Source organism: Triturus cristatus, chromosome 3_2, assembly GCF_964204655.1.
Source record: "Triturus cristatus chromosome 3_2, aTriCri1.1, whole genome shotgun sequence".
NCBI classification, from domain to species: Eukaryota; Metazoa; Chordata; class Amphibia; order Caudata; family Salamandridae; genus Triturus; species Triturus cristatus.
Genome location: NC_140584.1, coordinates 591,939,459 through 591,959,776, shown reverse-complemented (window position 1 = coordinate 591,959,776; position 20,318 = coordinate 591,939,459). Strand labels below are relative to the sequence as shown.

General features: G+C 40.7%; 1 protein-coding gene across 1 annotated transcript in view; it reads left to right on the top strand.

The window, feature by feature from the left end:
* KPNA6 (karyopherin subunit alpha 6) overlaps positions 1-20,318 on the top strand; it is a 370,132-nt gene that overhangs the window by 191,756 nt on the left and 158,058 nt on the right. The window contains exons 6-7 of the mRNA XM_085648440.1: positions 16,605-16,736; positions 19,308-19,396. Coding sequence (XP_085504566.1) covers positions 16,605-16,736; positions 19,308-19,396 — 221 coding nt within the window. The remainder of the gene's footprint in view (positions 1-16,604; positions 16,737-19,307; positions 19,397-20,318) is intronic.

Sequence of the window (20,318 nt, the reverse complement as noted above, 5' to 3'; positions counted from 1 at the left end):
TCCGGGTCCAGTCTTACTCCTGGGGATAATTCTATGTTAAGGAATCTGCAGCTAGAATCGCCTCTACCAGATACATTGTTACCGAAGGTAAGTAACTTGTACTTCTCTTTGGCAAGCATGTGGATGAAGTGCTACAGTCGATCAAGTCTGATGCGGAGACATCTAAATCATTGACAAATCTGCACAAAAAGTCTGCTTCCTTCCGGGGAAGAGGCAGAAGGGACTATCGCTCTCCTCCAGCAACGTTTCCAGCCTTATTATTGGCAGGGGTTTCGTTCTTACACTTCGCAGCCCTTTCGGCAAACCTCAATATCAACCTACTCTACAGCACCGGCTAATTATCGATTAATTACACTTACAGATGTAGATGCAAAAAATTTCGCTAGTTGTCTGTTGGATGATTTAGAGGTATGGGCTTTAAAGGAGGAGTTGATTCCCAACTTTCAAACTGGGTTTAGAAAGGGTGAATCAACTCATACAAATCTGATTTTATTAACATTAGGTGAAAAAGCTAAAATGAGGAAGCAAACACTGTATGTGTGCTTCATTGACTTAAAAGCTGCGTTTGATTCTGTCCCGCGAAACATTCTTTGGTCGAAGTTAAGGAACTGGGGAATATCGGAAACTTTATTAAAAATGATTACATTACTTTATTCCGACACCTGGGTTCAGATTAAGATTGGCGATGGTAAACATACGACTCGTCGTTTGACTACTAACGTTGGACTAAAACAAGTTTGTGTTTTGGCTCCTTGCCTTTTTAATCTTTTTATGGCCGATCTCCCAGCCCATTTTAATACTATTAATTCGCATTCACCCTCGATATACGGTAATGAAATTAAATATTTGCAATATGCTGATACCATCTTAATGAGCCAAACCGCTATAGGCCTAAAAAGGTTAATTGATTCCTTTAACTCCTATGTCATACAAAATGGACTAACTATTAATATAAAAAAGACAAAAATAATGACTATGGGAAAGGGTAAACCGAGAATAAAAGAATGGAATATTAACGGCCTGGTGATTGAAAATGTTAAAACATATAAATACTTGGGTATTATTTTTGATGACGGACTGATATTTAGGCAGCATTTCAATAAACTTGAAGCCAGGGGTTTATCCCTCGCTTTTGCTTTTAGAAAATTGAGGGACAAATTGGTCTGTCCTAATTATGAACATTTAATGAGGGTGATGAGAGCTAAATTGATTCCATCTTTAGATTATTGTTCCATCATCTTTAGGGGCAAAGACGCTAAATTGCTTGATGATATAGAAATTAGGACATACAAATCTGTTTTTAAGATACCTAAATATATTAGTCGTGCCAATATAAGATTAGAATTTGGTTTGAAGAACCAATTATTGACACGCCAATCTGTATTTTTAAAGTCTTTATTATCATTAGTCCGATCAGAGGAAGGATCTTTAGCGAAGTTGTGTTGACTCGAAATTTCAGAAGGTGAATACTCGAGAAGTTGGCAGTCATATTTAAATGATTGTTTAAGCAATTATAAATGCTTAAAATTAGAAGACGAAATGAGGAGTAAAACTGTATTTAAGAAAGAAATGAATCAAATGGCTGCTTTGCTTAGCACTATAGTGGACAAGGATGACCTAAGAAAAAAAACCCTCATTTTTGGACTATAGCTAACTCTTTTGGTAGGTTGTCCCCCCAACTTTATTTGTCATTTCATTTGAGACCTTTGATTAAGAACAAATTTCTTCATTTAAGGTTGGGTAGATATCTAACAAAGGAAGGAATACCAAAATGGGAAAGTAAATGGTCATCTAATGTCTGCAGGGTATGAGGGTTAACTGAAGAAACCTTAATGCATATTGTAACAATATGCCCAGGGCTAACAGATGCTCGAAAGTCTATCCTTAAACCGATTTTTAATGAATCGGGAGTTAGAACATGTAGGAATGCAGTTATTGCCTGTGTAAGTGGTGATGATATTAAATTTGTTCATCTCTTTATTAAGTTCATCACTATTGTGGAAAAGAAATTACAAAAAATAGCTGCTTGAAGAATAATATTACACGACTATAGAGTACCAGCAACTTAATATAATTTAGGAGTTTGTAGACAATTATTAGAGATAACATTTTTTTTTTTTTTAGTTGGTATGATCTCTTAATGTCTACTTATTGAAATTATGAAACGTGTTACCATTAGAAGTTTTTGTCGCTCACAGGTCATATTATATCAACTGTGTGACTGCTAAAATATCTGACGTTAAAACATGTTACTCTAATTAGATGTAGTTAAAATAATATTTGCTGCTAACATAAAGCTCCTTAGTAAGCACAATGCACTTTATAGTAGTTTATAAATGGATAATAGTAAAAGGATCTCCATTGTAATATCTGCTGCTAATATATGTTACTTTAGAAAGATGTTGCTAAAATATTTTTTGCGGTTAGTAAAAGGTATTATTGTAAGCATAATGCTTTTAAACATGAAATGATAAATAGTGAAATAATTGCAAATTACAATAACTGCTGCTAATATATGTTGTTTTATTTTGTTGCATTTTAAATGGTAATTATTGGAAGTATAATGCACTCTACTGATTATAAAGCTTTTTAATTACTGTTTTATGTAAAGGTTTTAACGTTAGGTTGAAAAATTTGTTAATTATTAATTTACAAGTAGTGGTTCTTTTCAAAGGTGTTTTTATTTTAGTTTTGTGTGTGTGCACATGATTGTAATGATTTTAATTAATTAACAAATAAATTACTACTTACTTACAGCAGCGACACGTCGACGCCCGCTGTCAGCAGGAAGGGCTAGCGACTCCAATAAGAGGCAATGCGGATCCGCAGGCCCCTGCAACCGTAGTCCCACTTCTATTCTGCCCTACTTGCTTCAAATTCTTCAATCAATGGAAGCTTATGTCTTCCGACAAATGTTTGTTTGTATGTTTTTAAAGCGCTTGAATTCCGAGGCGTCTTGGCGCTGTGAGTGTAGTGGCAGGGAAAGCTGGTATAGCGCAGCCTATATAGCTGCAAAAAGCTGGGTTTTCAGGCTCTTCCTGAACTGAAGGTTGGATTGAAGCCTCATAGCTTGAGGCAGCTTGTTCCAGAGTCTGGCCACACAGTGTGTAATTGCTCGGCCTCCCCAACCTTCTCGTCTAATCTTTGGCACTTTGATAAGACCTTGAGTAGCCGAACTTAGAGTGCGCGACGGAACATAAGGTACAAAAAATTTCTGAAGATCGTCCGTGGCACCTCCATAAATTGCTTTGTGCACAAGTGTAAGAGATTTAAACTCTATGCGCTGTTTGATAGGAAGCCAATGGAGGGATCTTATTCCAGCTGAGGTAGGCTGTCCTCTACGTAAGCCCAATAGGAGCCTGGCTGCAGCGTTATGCAATGACTGTAGTTTCTACAATTGAAATTTATCAATTCCTAGAAACAGAGTGTTGGAATATTCCAGCTTTGAAAGGAAAAGAGCCACCATCACTGTTTTTTGTAGCTCCTGAGGTATAAAAGGAAAGATTTTCCTCAGCGTTTTTAGGAGAAAAAAACATGAGGACGTGAGGTTATTAACCTGTGCACCAAAATTCAGCTTGTTATCAAAGAGAATACCTAGGTTTCTAACCCTCTCCACTGGGGATGGACATTCTCCGGCCTGAGTCGGCCACCACGATTAGTTCCACAGGGGAGGACCTGACCCAAACTCCATCACCTCGGTCTTGTCTGTGTTTATTTTCAAATAGTTCCGACCCATCCTAGACATAATCTCCGTGAGACAGGAATGAAATCTAAGTGCTGTGGTCTCAGGCTGATTGGTAATAGAGATGATGAGTTAAGAGTCATCGGCATACGAGACCAAAGCAAAACCATGTCTACTGACGAGGTCAGCCAATGGTGTGACATATAAATTAAACCGGGTTGGAGATAGGGCTGACCCCTGTGGAACTCCGCAGGGAAGGTGAAAACTGTCAGATTTCATACCCTCCCAGAACAGCCTCTGCTCTCTGTTTTCCAGGAAGGAGGCTAGTAGAGACACCCCTATGTCCCTTAGCCGCTGCACCAGATCCGTGTGGTTGACGGTGTCGAAAGCAGCCGATAGGTCAAGGAGCACGAGGACTGCCTTCCCACCGCCATCAACCAATCTGCGAATCTCTTCAGCAGCCTTAATTAAGGCAGATTCAGTCGAATGACGTGGGCGAAAACCATGTTGAGAAGTGTCCAGTAGGCCATTTACGTTAAGATAGTCTGTTAGGACTTTATTAAGTCGTTTCTCTAGAACCTTGGCCGCAAAAGGGAGGCCAGCAATCGGGCGATAGTTCTTGGAGTCACTGGGGTCCAAACTTAATTTTTTTTAGGAGAGGGGTAGTAGCTGCCCTTTTCCAGGTTTTAGGGTAGTGGCCGGAGGCTAAAACTTGATTTAAAAGCGTTTTTAAACCATTCTCTTGTAGAATGACCTGCCTCCTTAATTTTTACTGTAAAAAATTGTTTCTTTGCAGCCACTATTGCCTCCCTTATACAATAGGGTAGTATGATTACATATAGCTTTCTTTTGACTATCGTAGTCTATCTACCAAAGACTTTCTACAGTTAATCTTTAGACTTTTGAGTTCCAGAGTATACCATGGGGTTGATATCCTGACTCTTTTTATTTTTACTATTTTCTCTGGTGCGACCTTGTCAGCTTCTGACAGTAACCAGTCATTAAACTGCTGTACTGCCTTATTGTTCTTATTGTTGTGATCTAACACAGTTGGGCCCAGGTCGAGTGCTGACTCAAAAGCTCCTTCCTTAATTTTATCCCATCGCCTGATTGGTAATTTAACTGTACTAGCTTTTGCTCTAGATTGTATCTGAGAAGTTTAGAGATTGAAATATATAGCCTTATGGTCTGTCCATGGCAGATCTAATGAATTAGAGAAAGTAATCTCCAAATTATTGGTAAATATCCCGTCCCAACGTATGACCTGCTTGGTGGGTAGGTCCAATTACCACTTGTTTAAGGTTAAAAGCCTCAAGATTATCTAGTAGTCTAATAGTGTCTGTATTGTTATTCAACTCTAAATAATAGTTGAGATCTTCCAGAATAGTAAGGGAATGAGGGTCAGTATATGATTCCAGGAGTGTCAGAAGGGCTTGAGAAAAGCCCCTCTAGCGCCTGGAGGTCGGTATATCAGTATACCCTCAAATCTGAATGTTTAGTTTTATCTGAAAATGCAGTGCCTCTGCCGGGAGGGTATTTTAAAATTGGCGCAATAAATAATGGCTTTTCCCCCTCCTTTACCTATCGCACGGTCATGGGAAAACCACGCATAACCTTCTGGAACGGCAATGTTCCAGTCTGGTGCGGAGGTATTATCAGTCCAAGTTTCTGTTAGGAAAACTAGGTCTGGTGAAGAGGATTGAATGAGATCTTCCAGTTCATATTTGTTTGACCACAGAGCGGACATTCACCAACAGACATTTGGCACATTCAGATACTGCTGCCTTAAGGTTGCTGATTTTCTGCACCACATCCTTCACTCTGGTTCCCACCTCCCTATTTCTATCATTAGTAAAACCCTCTACCCCACGCCTCTGCTCTCCTTCCTGTAGAGACATGTGGCCAGGCATTATGTCTGAGCTCAGTCTAAATGTGCAGCTTGGGCACCAAGTGTCTACTCTGATGTCGTGTTGTCAAGATATATTGTGGCGAACACATGAGTTAGAATTTAAAGCGAGTAAAGCTTGCCTGCCATATCTAGCTGGTCCAGTTTGGCCAGGGGTCCTGGGGCTGGTCGTGCTCCGGGCGCAGACGGGCTTGCCTTTGGCGCGCCGGCGGCGCGCGGACGCTCCAGCGTGTGAGATATAGCGGTGGCAGGCAGGAAGACTAGAGCGTCAACCCCAGTGCAGTGCGGTCCCGATCAACTTCCGGGAACCGCAGGGGCCGAACGCCGAAATTCAATCGTATGTCTGAGTGCTTTAAGAAAACTTCAAAGGAGAGAATAAAAGTTCACTACAGTATTCAAATACCCTGAAACACAGTTTGCAGCCTAAAAACGCTAGGTGCAAGTAGCGGGATATGTTTAAAAAGATTCCGGTTAAAATACACAGTTCATACAGTGATTCCCAAGATAGCAGCAGGTTTGTGCAAATAAGCAAAAGTTCCACGTAGCAGCGAGTCTGTGCAAAAGAGCAAAGATTCTACATTAAAGATAGCAGCTGAGACTTATGCCCTGCCACCCACAAATGGGACAAATGGGTGTTAGACTTAATCCGCCACGGTCACACCCTGGAATTTGTTCAATAGTCCCCGAATTTGCCTCTGTGAAGGACTTCCCATCGTCATCTGCAAATCCTCAAGAAGGAAGTTACATTGCTCCTCTCCAAGCAAGAAATTGAAGAGGTACCACCCGATCAGCATAATCTGGGGTTCTATTCTCACTTCTTCTTAATAAAGAAAAAGAAGGGGAAATGGAGGCAGACAATGGATCTCGGGTCATTGAACAAGTTCATCAAATCTCAACCCATCAGAATGTTGTCGCTCCAGGAAACCTTACTTCTCATGGATGCGGTGTACTACATGTTCTCCCTGGATCTTCTGGACGCGTATTTTCATGTTCCCATACATCCAAAACATCGTTGTTTTCTCAGGTTTGAGGTGGCAGGGTGCCATTATCAATTCAAGGTGTTACCCTTCAGTTTAAATTCTTCTCCGTGAGTCTTCACCAAATGTATGGCCCCAGTGGTGGCTTTTCTGCGGCGAGCTGGTCACCAGGTATTCCCTCACCTGGACAACTGGTTACTCAAGGCTCCTTCGCTCCAGGCTGCCAAAAGATCGACAAAGGCCTGTCTTCAACTCTTTCTCTCTCTAGGTCAGACTCAACAGAGAAAAGTCCTCTCTGGCTCCTTCCAGATCGATAGTATTCTTAGGAGCAAATCTGGATACCACGCATTCAAAAGCTTTCCCCACAAAAGAAAGGATCTTATGCCTCCAGAAGACAGTACAATACTTGTCCGCTAAAAAGTGTTTCAGTAAGGACATACAAATCAAAGATGGGTATGATGTCATCCTGTATTCCGCTGATTCCGCACCGCTGCCTAAGAATGATGCCTCTTCAGGAGCAGCTCGATGCTCAATGGACCATCTCGAGGCTCATTCGAAGACATCATTTCAATCACACCGGAGATGGTTTCAGCAATGTCCTGCTGGGCAGTCGGGGACAACCTTTCCCAAGGTCTTTCCTTCCTCACGACAAAACCAACGTTGGTAATGACATCAGACGGTTCCATGGACGGGTGGGGTGCCCACCTGCAGGACTTGCAGATTCACGGGAGGTCGGCCCAGGAGGCACAGTGTCACATAAATCTCTTGGACCCGAAAGCTGTTTTTCTGGGCCTCTAAGCATTCCTGCCAAGGATCAGAAAATTGGCGATCCTGGTTTGCATAGACCACACCACCACCATGTTTTATCTGCTTAAACAAGGGGGGGGGGGGGGACAAGATCTCATGCCCTCTCAATCCTGGCTCAACAGATCTGGCAATAGCTGATAGCCCACGAGATATCAATACAGGTTCAGCATGTGCCAGGAGTCCAAAACGATTGGGCCGATTACCTCAGCAGGGACACCAAGCAGTGTCACGAGTGGGAGCTAAACGGGGATCAGCTACAAAGGGTTTTTCGCCGTTGGGGGTTTCCAACCATAGATCTGTTCGTCTCTCCAAAAAAAGGCAGGTTCTATGCCAGCAGATTTCCTTAGCCAGGTTCTTTAGGAAATGCCTTCCACTTCTCTTGGGAGGGAACATTTGCTTACACATTTCCTCTGTTTCCTCTCATTACAAAGGTTCTGCAAAGATGGAACAGGAGCCTTGCCTCATCATCCTAATTGCCCTGGCGTGGGCGCGACAATGCTGGTTCACAGAGCTGTATCGCCTATCGGGGTCTTCTCAAGTCCTGTTCCAGCCAAGGGAAACTCTTCTCTCCATGAACCAGGGCCAGGTGGTTCATCCTCAAATCCACACTCTACACTTGCCGGCGTGGCTCCTCATCACACAGAATTTGGACAACTAGCGACTTATGATGAATGTCAAGCAATATTGCAGAAAGCCCAAGCTCCTATGATCAAATGCTACTCGGCCAAGTGGAAAAGATTTTGCATATGGTGTGCTGCGCACTTTTGCGATTCTCTCATCGCCGCCTGAGGACGTTATGCGCTATCTCTTGTCTCTTTCCAAACCTGGCCTAGCGCATACGTCAAGGTGTGCTTGGCAGTAATATCCAGATACAGACGACGTTCTGGTTGCATGTCTTTGTGGTCTAACAGTTCATGAAAGGACTCTTCAGGCCCTACCCTGCGGTGAGGCCTCCTTCAGTGTTAAGGCAATTGAATATTGGTCTGTCGCAGCTTATGAAGTCACCCTTTGAACCAATACACAAGTGCAACTTTAAATACCTCTCCTGGAAGGTGGCTTTCCTGTTAGCCATTACGCACGTAAGACGCATTTGTGAAATTCAGGCCTTTACAACAAAGGAACCTTACCTGCAGTTTCTTCAGGATCGAGTAATTCTTCGTACCAGTCCATCTTTTATTCCAGAGGAACCTTCTACATTTCATTTAAATGAGCCAGTGGTTTTGCCCTCCTTCTTTTCAGCTCCATCTGTTCCAGCTGAGAGAGCATTCCATTCTCTGGACATTAAACGATGTTTAAAGTTCTACTTGCAAAGGACTTGGTCTTCCCAAAAATCTACTCAGTTTCTCATTGCCTTCTCTGCCCCTAAGAAGGGTCAGGCTTTGACGTGGGCGTCTATTGCTTCCTGGGTCTCATTGACTATTATCTTCTGTCATGAGAAGGCTGGCCTCCCTCTGGTTTCCGAAGTCGCAGCTCATTCAACACGCAAGGTGGCAGCTTTCTCTGCTCTATTTGCCGGAGTATCATTGCCAGACATCTGCAGTGTGGCGACATGGACGAACGTCCATACTTTCATGAAGCATTACTGCCTGGATGCCTGCCAGAAGACGGATGTGGCAGTTCGTCAAGCTGCTCTGCAACGTCTATTCGCATATGGTGTGATCTTCACGTCTGTTGTTCTTCATATGCTATTGTTTTATGATAAGTTTTTAGTTCATATATTAATGGAGCAGTCAGGAGACTGTAGGAATGCAAGCATGATGCCCCTAAACTAGCTGGTGAGCCCATTACAATTCTGATGTTTGCAGATGACACCCTGTTAATCTCTCGAACGCTTATGGGGCTGCAATCTGAATTGAATGCTTTTGATACTTTTTGTAAGGAAAGAGGACTAGAATTAAACCCATTCAAATCTAAGGTCATGATTTTAAATCCCCATAAATATACAGAGGCAATGTGACTATCGAGTGACTCCCTCTTGAAGTCTCACGTTTCGACTATCCCGGTGTGATGCTAAGTGATAATCAAACATGGGGCCCACAGTTGGAAAAAAGCAAAGTCATTCTCCAACAGAAAGCCTCTGCAATAGGGAGAAAATACAGGGCCGCCTCAGGAGGTGCTATGTCCCCATTCCTTACTGTATGTAGAGCAGTAGCGGTAACATCAGCGATATACGGAGCAGAGATATGGAGCTATGCTTCATTAGAGTCTCTAACTAAGATCGAAAATGAGTTCATTTAGGTCTTATTTAATCCCCCCCCCCAGCTCGCCCATTACACCATTGAGACTAGACCTAGCTCTTAAAACCTATACACCTAACAGTTCTAATAAAACCTTTTTTATATTGGATTAGAGTGTAGTCTACGCAAGAACTAGGAAGGGATTGTGTTAAAAACCTATTAGGTCTCGACAGGTCATTGTGCACTCCATCGATTAAGAACATTAAAGAAACCTCACACAGAATAGGCAGGATGAATTATGGACATCCCCTGAGTCGATTAAGGGAGATGCACAAAAAGTTAAACAGCTATACTGGGAGGCAGTTTTGCTGCAAACGTTGGAAGCTTATTCGAATAGCAGTCTGAAAGGCTAGTGTCTGACTCGCAAGTGTGTTCCAAGTTTTGAACCTTATATGAACAGAATGTATCAATTTCAGTCCAAACACCTTTACGTGCAATTCAGATGTGCGCTACTACCCCTGAGAATCCATAGCTCAAAATAGGCTAATGACCCTACTCATTCTAAATTTTGTCCCATTTGCCCTAATATTGAAGAATCGGAGGACCATTTTATGTTCTTCTGCCCTATATACAGATACGCACAAAAGAAATGGCTCTTAGCTGTATGCAAACTCCTGGGTTTGAAACATTACTGGGAAGTCGCAAGACATTTCAAGAGTGACACCAGTGAACAACTCGCCTTTGCGGTATCACGGTACCTGCACTGTGCTTGGAAACAAAGGAAGAAGGCCTTGGATAACTCCTAACTATGACAGTTAAATTGCCAGAGCAAGTCCAAATAGGCCGCTTAGTGTCCTTGTTCTTCTTATCTAAGATGTTGATTAAAGCCATATGTTAACTGTTTTTTAGATCGGGACCAGCAGGAAGGTTCTTTGAATCCCTGGGCCATGCTATCACACCCATTGTGTCCGCCTGATTCTGGGGTATTGTAACATTAATTTCGGCCAAATGACCGATCCAGAGGCTATGAAACTGTGAATTATAGAGAGTTTTCAATTTGACACCATATGTGTCACTACCAACGCATGAAAAAGGTCATACTTTAGATCAAATTTTTTTAACAACTGGGCTAGAACTAATCGTTCCTTTGCCAATTATTTGGTTGATCCACTATTTGCTAACCTTTTGGTTAGAAAAGGTTCAGGCCAAGTCTCTTACTGTAAAAATCGGTCAAAGCTTTAGATCCTTCTATCAAATAACATCAGAGGCTTTAGCTCCTATACTTTGCCGTCATCCTATACCAGCTAACAATAACTTAGAACATGATGTACTCTCTTTGGAAGGCTGCAGCTAGCCCCTATAAAATTAAGAGCGGCCAAACAAGGCAGAACTTGCACCGTGGTTTACTGAGTCCTTAAAGAAAAGTAAAAGTGCATGTAAAAATCTAGAAAGTTTATGGAGGAGAAATTTTGATCCCATAAATAAACTTGCATATAAAGCGGCTCTGAAAGCCCACTATGTTAAAGTTCGAGTTGAAAAGAAAAGTTTTTTGGCTATAAAAATTGAACAATCTGAAACTGCGCTAAAGAATTGCTCAAGATTGTCAAGGATTTCTCCTCACCTAATGCTTCTAAAAGTTCCCTTGCCCCACCAATGAATGGACGAATGAAATTGCACAATACTTTTATAGGAAAATTAAAACTATTCTGGACTCTTTTAGTAGCACCCCCCCTCCCCCCCCGTATGCCCCACTATGGCGAATACCCTTTTGGAGTTTTCTCCTATGCCCATGGCCACTTCACTTAAAATTATGAAGGCCCTGAAATCTGGATCCCCCTCTGACCCCTTTCAAGCAAAAACGTTGGCATCGATTGCTGAGGTAATAAATCCAGCTGTCAACCGGATACTGAATCTATCCCCGTCTGAAGGAAGGATGTCAGAAAATTGGAAGCATGGAAAAGAAAATTTGGGACACACTCCAGGCGACGAATGGCGTCACTGGTGGCCCAAAAAAAGTTATCTCCCCCCCCCCCCCCCCCCCGGATAGTCCAGTCTCCATTGCAAAAAATCTAGGCGTGAAATTAGATTCCGACATGACCATTAAGTCCCAGGTACAATCGGTTGCTGGCACCTGTTTCGGGATTTTAAAAATGATGAGGAATTTCCTCCCCCTGCTTCCTATCCCTCATAGGAAAACTGTTGTCCAAGCACTGATCATGTCAAGGGTGGACTACGTAAATGTGGTGTAATTGGGCCTTCCGGACTACTTACTGAACCGCCTTCAGGTAGTTAAAAATGCGGCAGCTAGGGCCGTGCTCATGGTCGGACCCAGGTCACACGTCTCCCCACCTTAGATCTTTGCACTGGTTACCAGTGAAAAAAAGGTTCAGTTTTAAATTCCTGGTGCTGACTTTTAAGGCCCTAAATAACATCAGGGCCCCATACATCAGGAATAAAATTCAGCCCTACAAACCGTCCAGAACTCTGCGGTCATCAACCCAGCAATTGACAATTGTGCCTAAGCTTTGCCGTTCTCGCAAAGGAGGACGCTCCTTTCAGGAAGTAGCTGCAAAATTATGGAACAGTTTCCCACTTTCCCTTAGACAAGAACGTGATCTCCTCCGCTTTAGGCGTAGCTTAAAAACCTGGCTTTTCCAACAGGAGAGTAGACTAGCTGGCTATGGCTGTCGAGTCTTCATTTGCACTGTTCTGTAGCCCTGCGCTTAACAAATACCCTATAACATAACAGATCGATATTTGCACGTGTTTTACATACAATTACATGGAACTTTTTTTAAGATTGCTTTGAACTAGACAATATATTCCTATTTTATATAGAACTAGAGTTACTATATAGCAGTAACATGGATATCATTGGCAATGTTAATAACGACCTGCTAGTTGTCATCGTTTTATTCCTAAAACTGTTTTATCTGTATCTTTGCATGTGCAAACATTTTGTACGTATGTTTAATGCTGCTATTGTTTTAATTTTTGTAAACTTTTTTTTTTGACTGGGCCACCGAAATGAGATATAATTGCTTCTTTGAAGATTTGATGGTTGGTGTGATTTATTTAAAAAAAAAGTTCTCATTTTTGGACCTGTATTATATCTGTAAGGCTGTGGATGTATAGAGTAATTTATAGTATTGTGTACTTTATATTGAGGAAATTAGTTTTCAGAAACTATCCAAAATCAAACAAAGCAGTTTTTTAATAATATGGCAAAAATGTTTGGACAGAGACATGTTTTCAATGTAAAACTCTTGTTTACCAGTAATCCGATATATGTTAGCGTTTACTGTTGCTCGCGCAGCTTCGGATTTAAAAGATGCGGTGTGTGAGGTGCATAATAAACTAGTGTCGTCAGCCATTTTGATGATAAATTAAAACAAATGAGTGAAGGCGCTATTTTGAGGTTTAGCGCACGACACATAAGTGTCTGGTTTATTAAGAATAAACCAGGGAAGAAGTCATAAGTTTAGCGCTCGACGCATTGATTGCACTAGATTTGGAAAGGAATTTGGTATTATGCTTACAGTGAGAGGTTTGTTGCTAGGCAACGTGCTTTGTCGTTGCTAGCAATGATCTTGCTGTGAGGGAAAGCGATCAGCTGAGAGGAGTTTGTGCAGTTTGGACACAATTGGAAAACTATTTTGAGGAAGGAAGTGTTTATATGATAAAAGGAAATTGTTTTTGTTGTAGTGTTAGCTTAGTTTTACAGTTTATATTTTTCAATTGTGATATAGTTCAAATGACTGTTAAATTAGTTACAAGGCTAAGAATAGATCAGAATAATATTGCAGAGCGAGATACAAGTATAGTTAGATATCGTAAAGAAGTTGTTTAAAAAAGGAAATAGAACAATTGGTCCAGGAATTGCTTAAATCAGTCATGTGTGATAGAAAAGAGAGTACATGATGATGAGTATTACTTAATTTCAGAAGGTGAAGAAACTGCATATAGAGGTCCAGGTGGGAAACGTGCCAACAAAAGGAAGCATTTGGAAAATAAGAAAAATGAGAAAGTAGGCCAAGGCGGGTTTCACGGATTAGATGTCTTACAACACGTTTGATGGGCAGGAGAACCCTGCAGAAAGAGATGAAAATGACATTGATGAATACATATTTGACCTAAATTACAAAGATGGTCTGGATGAGTTTGGGGATAGTACTAAAAGCAACAGAAATGAAAGATGTGTTTGACCCATTAGGTAAAAAGTTGTTTGACCCAAAAGAGATTAGACACCCACGAGGGTCTGATTGATGGCCTTTGAGTCATGTAGCGGAATACATAAAGTACTGGATCAGAAGACCTCTCGAAAAAGAGGAAAAAAAACAGAATGAGGGCTGAATGTCGACGTCCAGTTATTGGAGAAAAGGATTTAATGACTCTAAACTTAGGTTAGGCGTTAATCACTTATATCTTCACATTAGGCAGGAATCCAAGCAAAGGGCTAGAGATGTGCTTAAGCAATGCGGAGATATATTAGAAACACTGGGTCCTCTTGCCAGGATGTTTGATATTATTGAGTATGTGTCCTTTATTTTATTTTTTTATGTTTTTTATTGTATTCTTGTAAACACACAAACAGCTCAGTTACAGTAGTGCCTATCGCAACAATGCAAATGTCTTGCATATAAATCATAAGTAGTACAATATAGTTTACATTCCTTTTTCGTTCATAGAGAGCATAAATATTTACACAGTATTATGTGGTAACATATCTGGGCTAGATCTTAGAAAGTCAGTACTCTTTGGGCTTTGATGTTGTTGGGAGTTCCTCTTCATATGTTTTCAGAGTGTCTCTACAATACACCAAGTCCGTTATCCAATGTTTACTGCAAGGGGATTGTTTACTGTCCCAGTGCATTGATATTCTTCTCATTGCCAAAAGCAGTGCCTCAGCACACAGTTTGCGCTTCACAGAGTATGTGTACTTAAAGGGAACAGATATAGACCTCCATCTGTTTTGAGGAAGGTGCCAAAGCGCGCTATGTTTCATGGGCAATGCCAAGGCAGTGTTGATTGCGGAAAGACTTAAAGCTGTCTTGATACTGATTAATCCAAAGTTGGGAGAGTTTGCTAAGAAAGACCTAACTGAAAATGCTAAGGGCTTGTTGTTTGGAGAAGGTGTGATCAAGCCTTTAGGAAAGTATGTCCATATCTTTACAACTTTGGATAAAGCACAATTTTCTATGTGAAACGTTTTTGAAGGTGCCAGTAGTTTTTATAGCAGGTTGTAGTTAGTAAAAGTCCCAAGGAATGGATAGAGGATCTTAAAGAGGATATGGATTTTATCCCCAAAGAGGAAAGGGAACATGATCAAGACCAACAAGAGGATGAGGTCAAAATCCCTCCAAAGGAACTGGTGAGTATGATTATGGGATTACTTCTGATTGTATGCAGGAAAGAATGGGAGGAAGATTGAAGTTCCATATAGATCAATGGAAAAAGCTCACAAACGAACCTTGGGTCCTGGATACGGTCCCAGGTTTCCAGCTAGAGTTTGATTCCTAACCCCTTCAGTTGCAGTAGCCAAGACAACTGTGTTTTTACAAAACATTGGGAAGAAGTAGTTTTGAAACAAAAAGTATGCTAGAAGAAAGGGCTGTTGTAAGAATACTTGTCAGCTAGATTGGATTTGTGAGCACATTGTTTCTTGTGGAGAAGAAAGACAAGAGTTGATGACCTGTGATAAATTTGAAGGAACTCAATTATCATGTGACATACAGACATTTCAAAATGGAGGGAGTACATTTAAAAATGGAGTACATCTTTTGAGAGATGTTACAAGAGTCAGATTGGTTAGTAAAGATTAATCTGAGGATGCAAACTTTACAATACCATTATGCAGTGGAGAACCCAAACTACTTACAGTTCAGATTGAAAGGCCAATTATTCAAATTTTTGTATCTACTATTCGGGTTTTCCTCAGCCCCTTGGTATTTCACAAAGGTGATTAGGTCAGTAGTAGATTCTTTTTAGAGAGAGAGGGGTTTATTTGATATTATATCTGCACGATTTACTCATTACGAATCAGAATATAACTGTATTGAAATCACAGATGACATTGGTGAAAGATTTATGGGAGACTTATTTTTTTTTTTTTTAGTAAATGTGGAGAAGTCCGTTTTAGACCCATCTCAGAGTTTGGAGTTTTTGGGCTTTTTGTGGACTCAGTGAAAGGGTAGCTGTTGTTACCAGCGAAGAAAATAAAGCTGGAAATAAAATCAGTATTGAAAAAAGAAGAGATAAAGTTTAGGGACTTGTCTTGGATGATAGGTCTTTTGTCATCATCCATCCAGGCAATGTTTTCGGGTCCTTTACACTACAGAGCCTTGCAGCTTTTGATGACCACTGGTCTTGCATAAGGATTGTGGTATGGAGATTATGTGAATATGATGATAGAAGCAAAGAAAGAATTGATATGGCGGTTGGAGAAATTGGAGGACTGGAATAACAGATCTTGTTTGTTCAAAACCAAATTTTGATAGAGACCAATGCAAGCAGTTATGAATGGGGAGCAATTTCTTCAACACAAGAGACAGGTGGTGTTTGGAATTCCATAGTAACGGATGAAACATCTAAACTATTTAGCGATGAACGCAGGAAGTTTTGCATTGCACAGTTTCAAATTCCATTTACGAGGTTGCTTGGGTTTGTTAAAGATGGATGATAATATAGCATTTAAGTATATAAACAGATTGCGAGACAGCTGATCAAAACAATTGACAGAAATGACAAAAGAGATTGGAAATTTTGTTTAGAACACAGAATTGCTTAATTTAGGAATACATACTTGTTGACTATTTGATTAGAGTATAAACTGTTTTGTGTGCTCTAATATAAATATATTCCAACTCTCAAGAACCAAGGCCATTTGGCTGGAAGTAGTAGTGACAACTCCTGTTCTTTAATTGTTTCAATAATCATTTACCCAGTACTGTATTGTTGGATATACAGTAATTGCTTAACCAATGCTACCTCTGTTTTCTATTGGGACAGAGGTACATTTTAAATTGTTAATGATCCTTTGTTTAATTTTCTTGCAGTTTGAGGCTGCCTGGGCACTGACTAACATAGCATCTGGAACCTCTCAACAGACCAAAATAGTCATTGAGGCTGGTGCGGTCCCGATATTCATAGAGCTCTTAAACTCTGACTTTGAGGATGTCCAAGAGCAGGTAATAAAAAGAATGGGTGAGTAAAACAAATGTGCATTTAACGCATCCTATTTTATTCCGAAGATCTCTATCCTGGCTTAAGGTTGGCTTTAACTGTTCTGAATCCTGGTTCAGTGATATTCTACACAGGTTTGAATTTTGCCCAGTATTAGCCTGGCCAGTGTGTACCTGAATCCTAACACAATATTAACCTCAACAAACCTAAGTACTTCTGCAGCATTAACCTGGTCAAACCTGAATTTGTGACACTGGTTGCATATATGTTGTAGCATTTTGGTGCAGTGTTAGGAATGTACATTCCTGATACTGGTAGGCCATTCTATTTCTGTTTAGTGTTAATAAAGCACCAGTGGTTTGAAGGCATTTAAGCGCTGACAGTCAGTTCTTCTTAAATGAATAGTGTTTCGAAGTTTTTGACAGAAGCTGGTTATTCAAGTGTTGCACATGCAGGAGTTTATTGCACAGCATGCTTGAATGCTTAGGAAAAGTTATTCTTTTCTTAGTTAGGAAGAGACTAAGACTTTTTTGCTTCACCTTAATTTCTTTAATCCGCAAATCCATAGTAGCCTCTTTTCAAGTGTCCTGTGTCATTACTGTGAATGGATTTGTGGGTGATGGGATTTTGAATTTTATTTGAGTTTCTACTGGAAGCCAGTGCACTTTCATTAGGGCAGGAGACCTGTTCTTTAAAGAGGATATTCATGGATGCACTTGCCACACAATGTTTAACCACTTGCCTTTTTTATATGTTTTTCTTGTTTGTTCCAATCACTAATGTGCTAGAATAGCCCCAACTTGTACCATATATTTGTGCATGGTAAAGTTTTTATCTCCTGACAACAGAGGCAGGTCAATTTTATTATTTGTAAGTCTTAATTAGTGGAGTTTGGGGATTTATTATTATTGACCCAAGGACGGGATTGCTGATTCTGATCATCTTTAATATACCTCATCGTGGCTTTTGCGACCTGTCATCCAACCATTGCCTTATAAGAAAGTCTTCTGCATCACTTGGTCGTTCTTTAGATTCTTTGAGAATCAAAACACTACAAGAGTGCCACCAGCATATTTATGAAATGTTATATTTTTCTCAAGGTGTACAAATCTGAGACCTGATTCAATATTAGCTTGAACAGACTGGAATCCTGGTGCAGTGTCCAGATGTATAAGCGTAAATCTTGGCTAACTTCTCTTGTGACACTTAAATGCTGTTGAAACATTATCTTCTTCATACATGAAGACTGGTACAGTGTTGTCAAATACTTCACTGAATCATAGTACACCATTAGCATTTATATTGCTAAATCTTAGAGTGAAAACATATACGGTTTTGATGTTGGTGGTGTTAGAGTATACAATCCTGAATCTTGGCATACTGTTGGATTGTTCAAACCTGACTCTGGGCGTATAGTTACTTTTTGAAGGCCTATATCATTCTGCAGATTTAGCTTGTATGGGTCTGAATCTGCCCTCATTATTAGTTTGCTAGCAAATCCTTGTAAACTGGCACAATGCTAGCATGTATAGACCTTGATTCTAGCACGTTAGCTTGTAAAGGTCGGATATCTGGAACAATGCAGATATATAGGTACAGTGCCAGCTGTGTTTTTAAATGTTTATTTAGATAGCATTGGTGTATTTTTGATGGATAGAAGGGCAATAATTTAAGGACCATTTTTCTAGAATTTGCACCTGCCTCTTGTTTTCCACCCACCTTCATTTTCAATCCCTAAGTTTATGCCTCTCTTTCTGTGCTGCTACTTTCCAGTCTTTCTGTCATAATTGATCTGTTTGTGCACTGTCCTGTCCGTCTTTCTTATGTTTTTCCCAGTTTTTGTGCAGACTTCACATTCTCTGCTTTTCATTCAACCTTTCTTTGTTTCGCTAGTACTGAATCATCAACCTAAAAAGTCATTTAATCTGAATATTGATTCATCCCAAAATCCTCCTTTGTCACTTTCTTCTACCTTCCCTTTCATTTGACTCCCTTGCTTTCCTGTCTGTCCCTCTTCTTTCCACATTCTTCCTGACCCTGCTCTTGTGATGTATTTCAAACAAGACTCCCTGCATGCGCTGAGATATGCGGCTTGCCGATTGTACCACTGCACTCATTAGGGCCTCACTCCAAAGGAAACAAACTGATATGTAGGCAGCTGAGTTCCTTGCCACACCATGGGCCTCAGACTGGCAGCTGTCGTAGCAGTCAAAGGGTTTAATTGTGTAGATGTCACAACACAGAACTGACTCCCTGCATGCGCAGAGATATGCGGCTTGCTGATTGTACCACTGCACGCATTAGGGCCTCAATCCAAAGGTAACAAACTGATATGTAGGCAGCTGTGTGGGTAACACACTGATATGTAGGCAGCTGTGTTCCTTGCTACACTGTGGGGAGCAGACTGGCAGCTGTTGTAGCAGTCAAAGGGTTTAATTGTGCAGATGTCACAACGCAGAACTGACAACCCACTTCAGTCAGTGCTTGGAACCTGCTTTATCACTTCATGGGTGTGTATCTGAGAATACTTTTCCTCCGTATGCTATTTACCATCTTTGCTTTCTTTCATGTCTTAGGCCGTGTGGGCGCTTGGAAACATCGCTGGTGACAGCTCTGTGTGCAGAGACTACGTCTTGAACTGCAACATCCTTCCACCTTTATTAATGTGAGTCTGCTCGTCAAACTGTTTATAGAGGACTTTCAAAGAGTACAAGAGTTAGGCCAGAAGTTGCTGTAATGGGGCTATTGTTGGGACACAAGTCTGTTGTCTTAGAATTATGCGAAAGGTGGCAGCCTTATGATGCCACAGGATGAGTTGAAAGGGTTTATGTGTCCGAGTGGAACAGGAGGCATTAATTTGATTGCTTGTGCTCAGGTGAGACAGAAGTTGAAAGATCAGTGCTGGGATGGGTTTGGAGACCTTCAGAGGCTGGCAACTTTATTTAGGGCGTCATTCATATAACCCAGAAGGTGGTGTTTGTAGCGAGCTGGCTCTGTATATACTATACCCAGTTAAGGTATAGTGAGCAAAGAGTCCAGTGGTTCCCCAAAGGCTTGCAGAGTTAAAAGTAGATAACACCTTACTCTCTATTTGTGGTATGTTGGGCGAGCAGTAAGGCTTTATCAGACGGTAGCGTTAAGCATTTATTGCACAAACTCAGGCAAGAAATTGTCACACTCTCAAAGACTGAACTCAGACCAATTGTTTGTAAAAACAAATATGTTAGTTGCATTTTATTTTTAGAACTAAGCAGGACTTGGTACAGGTAAGTAAAATTGTTCTTTTCAAAACCGGTTGATAAGAATATGCAAGCTGGATGAAACTGACTTTGTTGTAGGTTTGTAAAACATTTCAACACTGTTGATATTTGTAATTACTTTGAGTACTTTTTAGATCACATTTTAGAGTAATTTTGAGATTACTTTTTCCACTCAGTGTGGTATGCCTAGATATCACACTGGGACATTTGCTAGATAAAGGTAATTAAAGCACTTTGACATTAAAACAGTTGCTTGGGTTTCCATACAAACACAACCCAACTCTTAGAACTTTTTCAGAGGAAGAACAGTCAGTGCTATCCTATGGA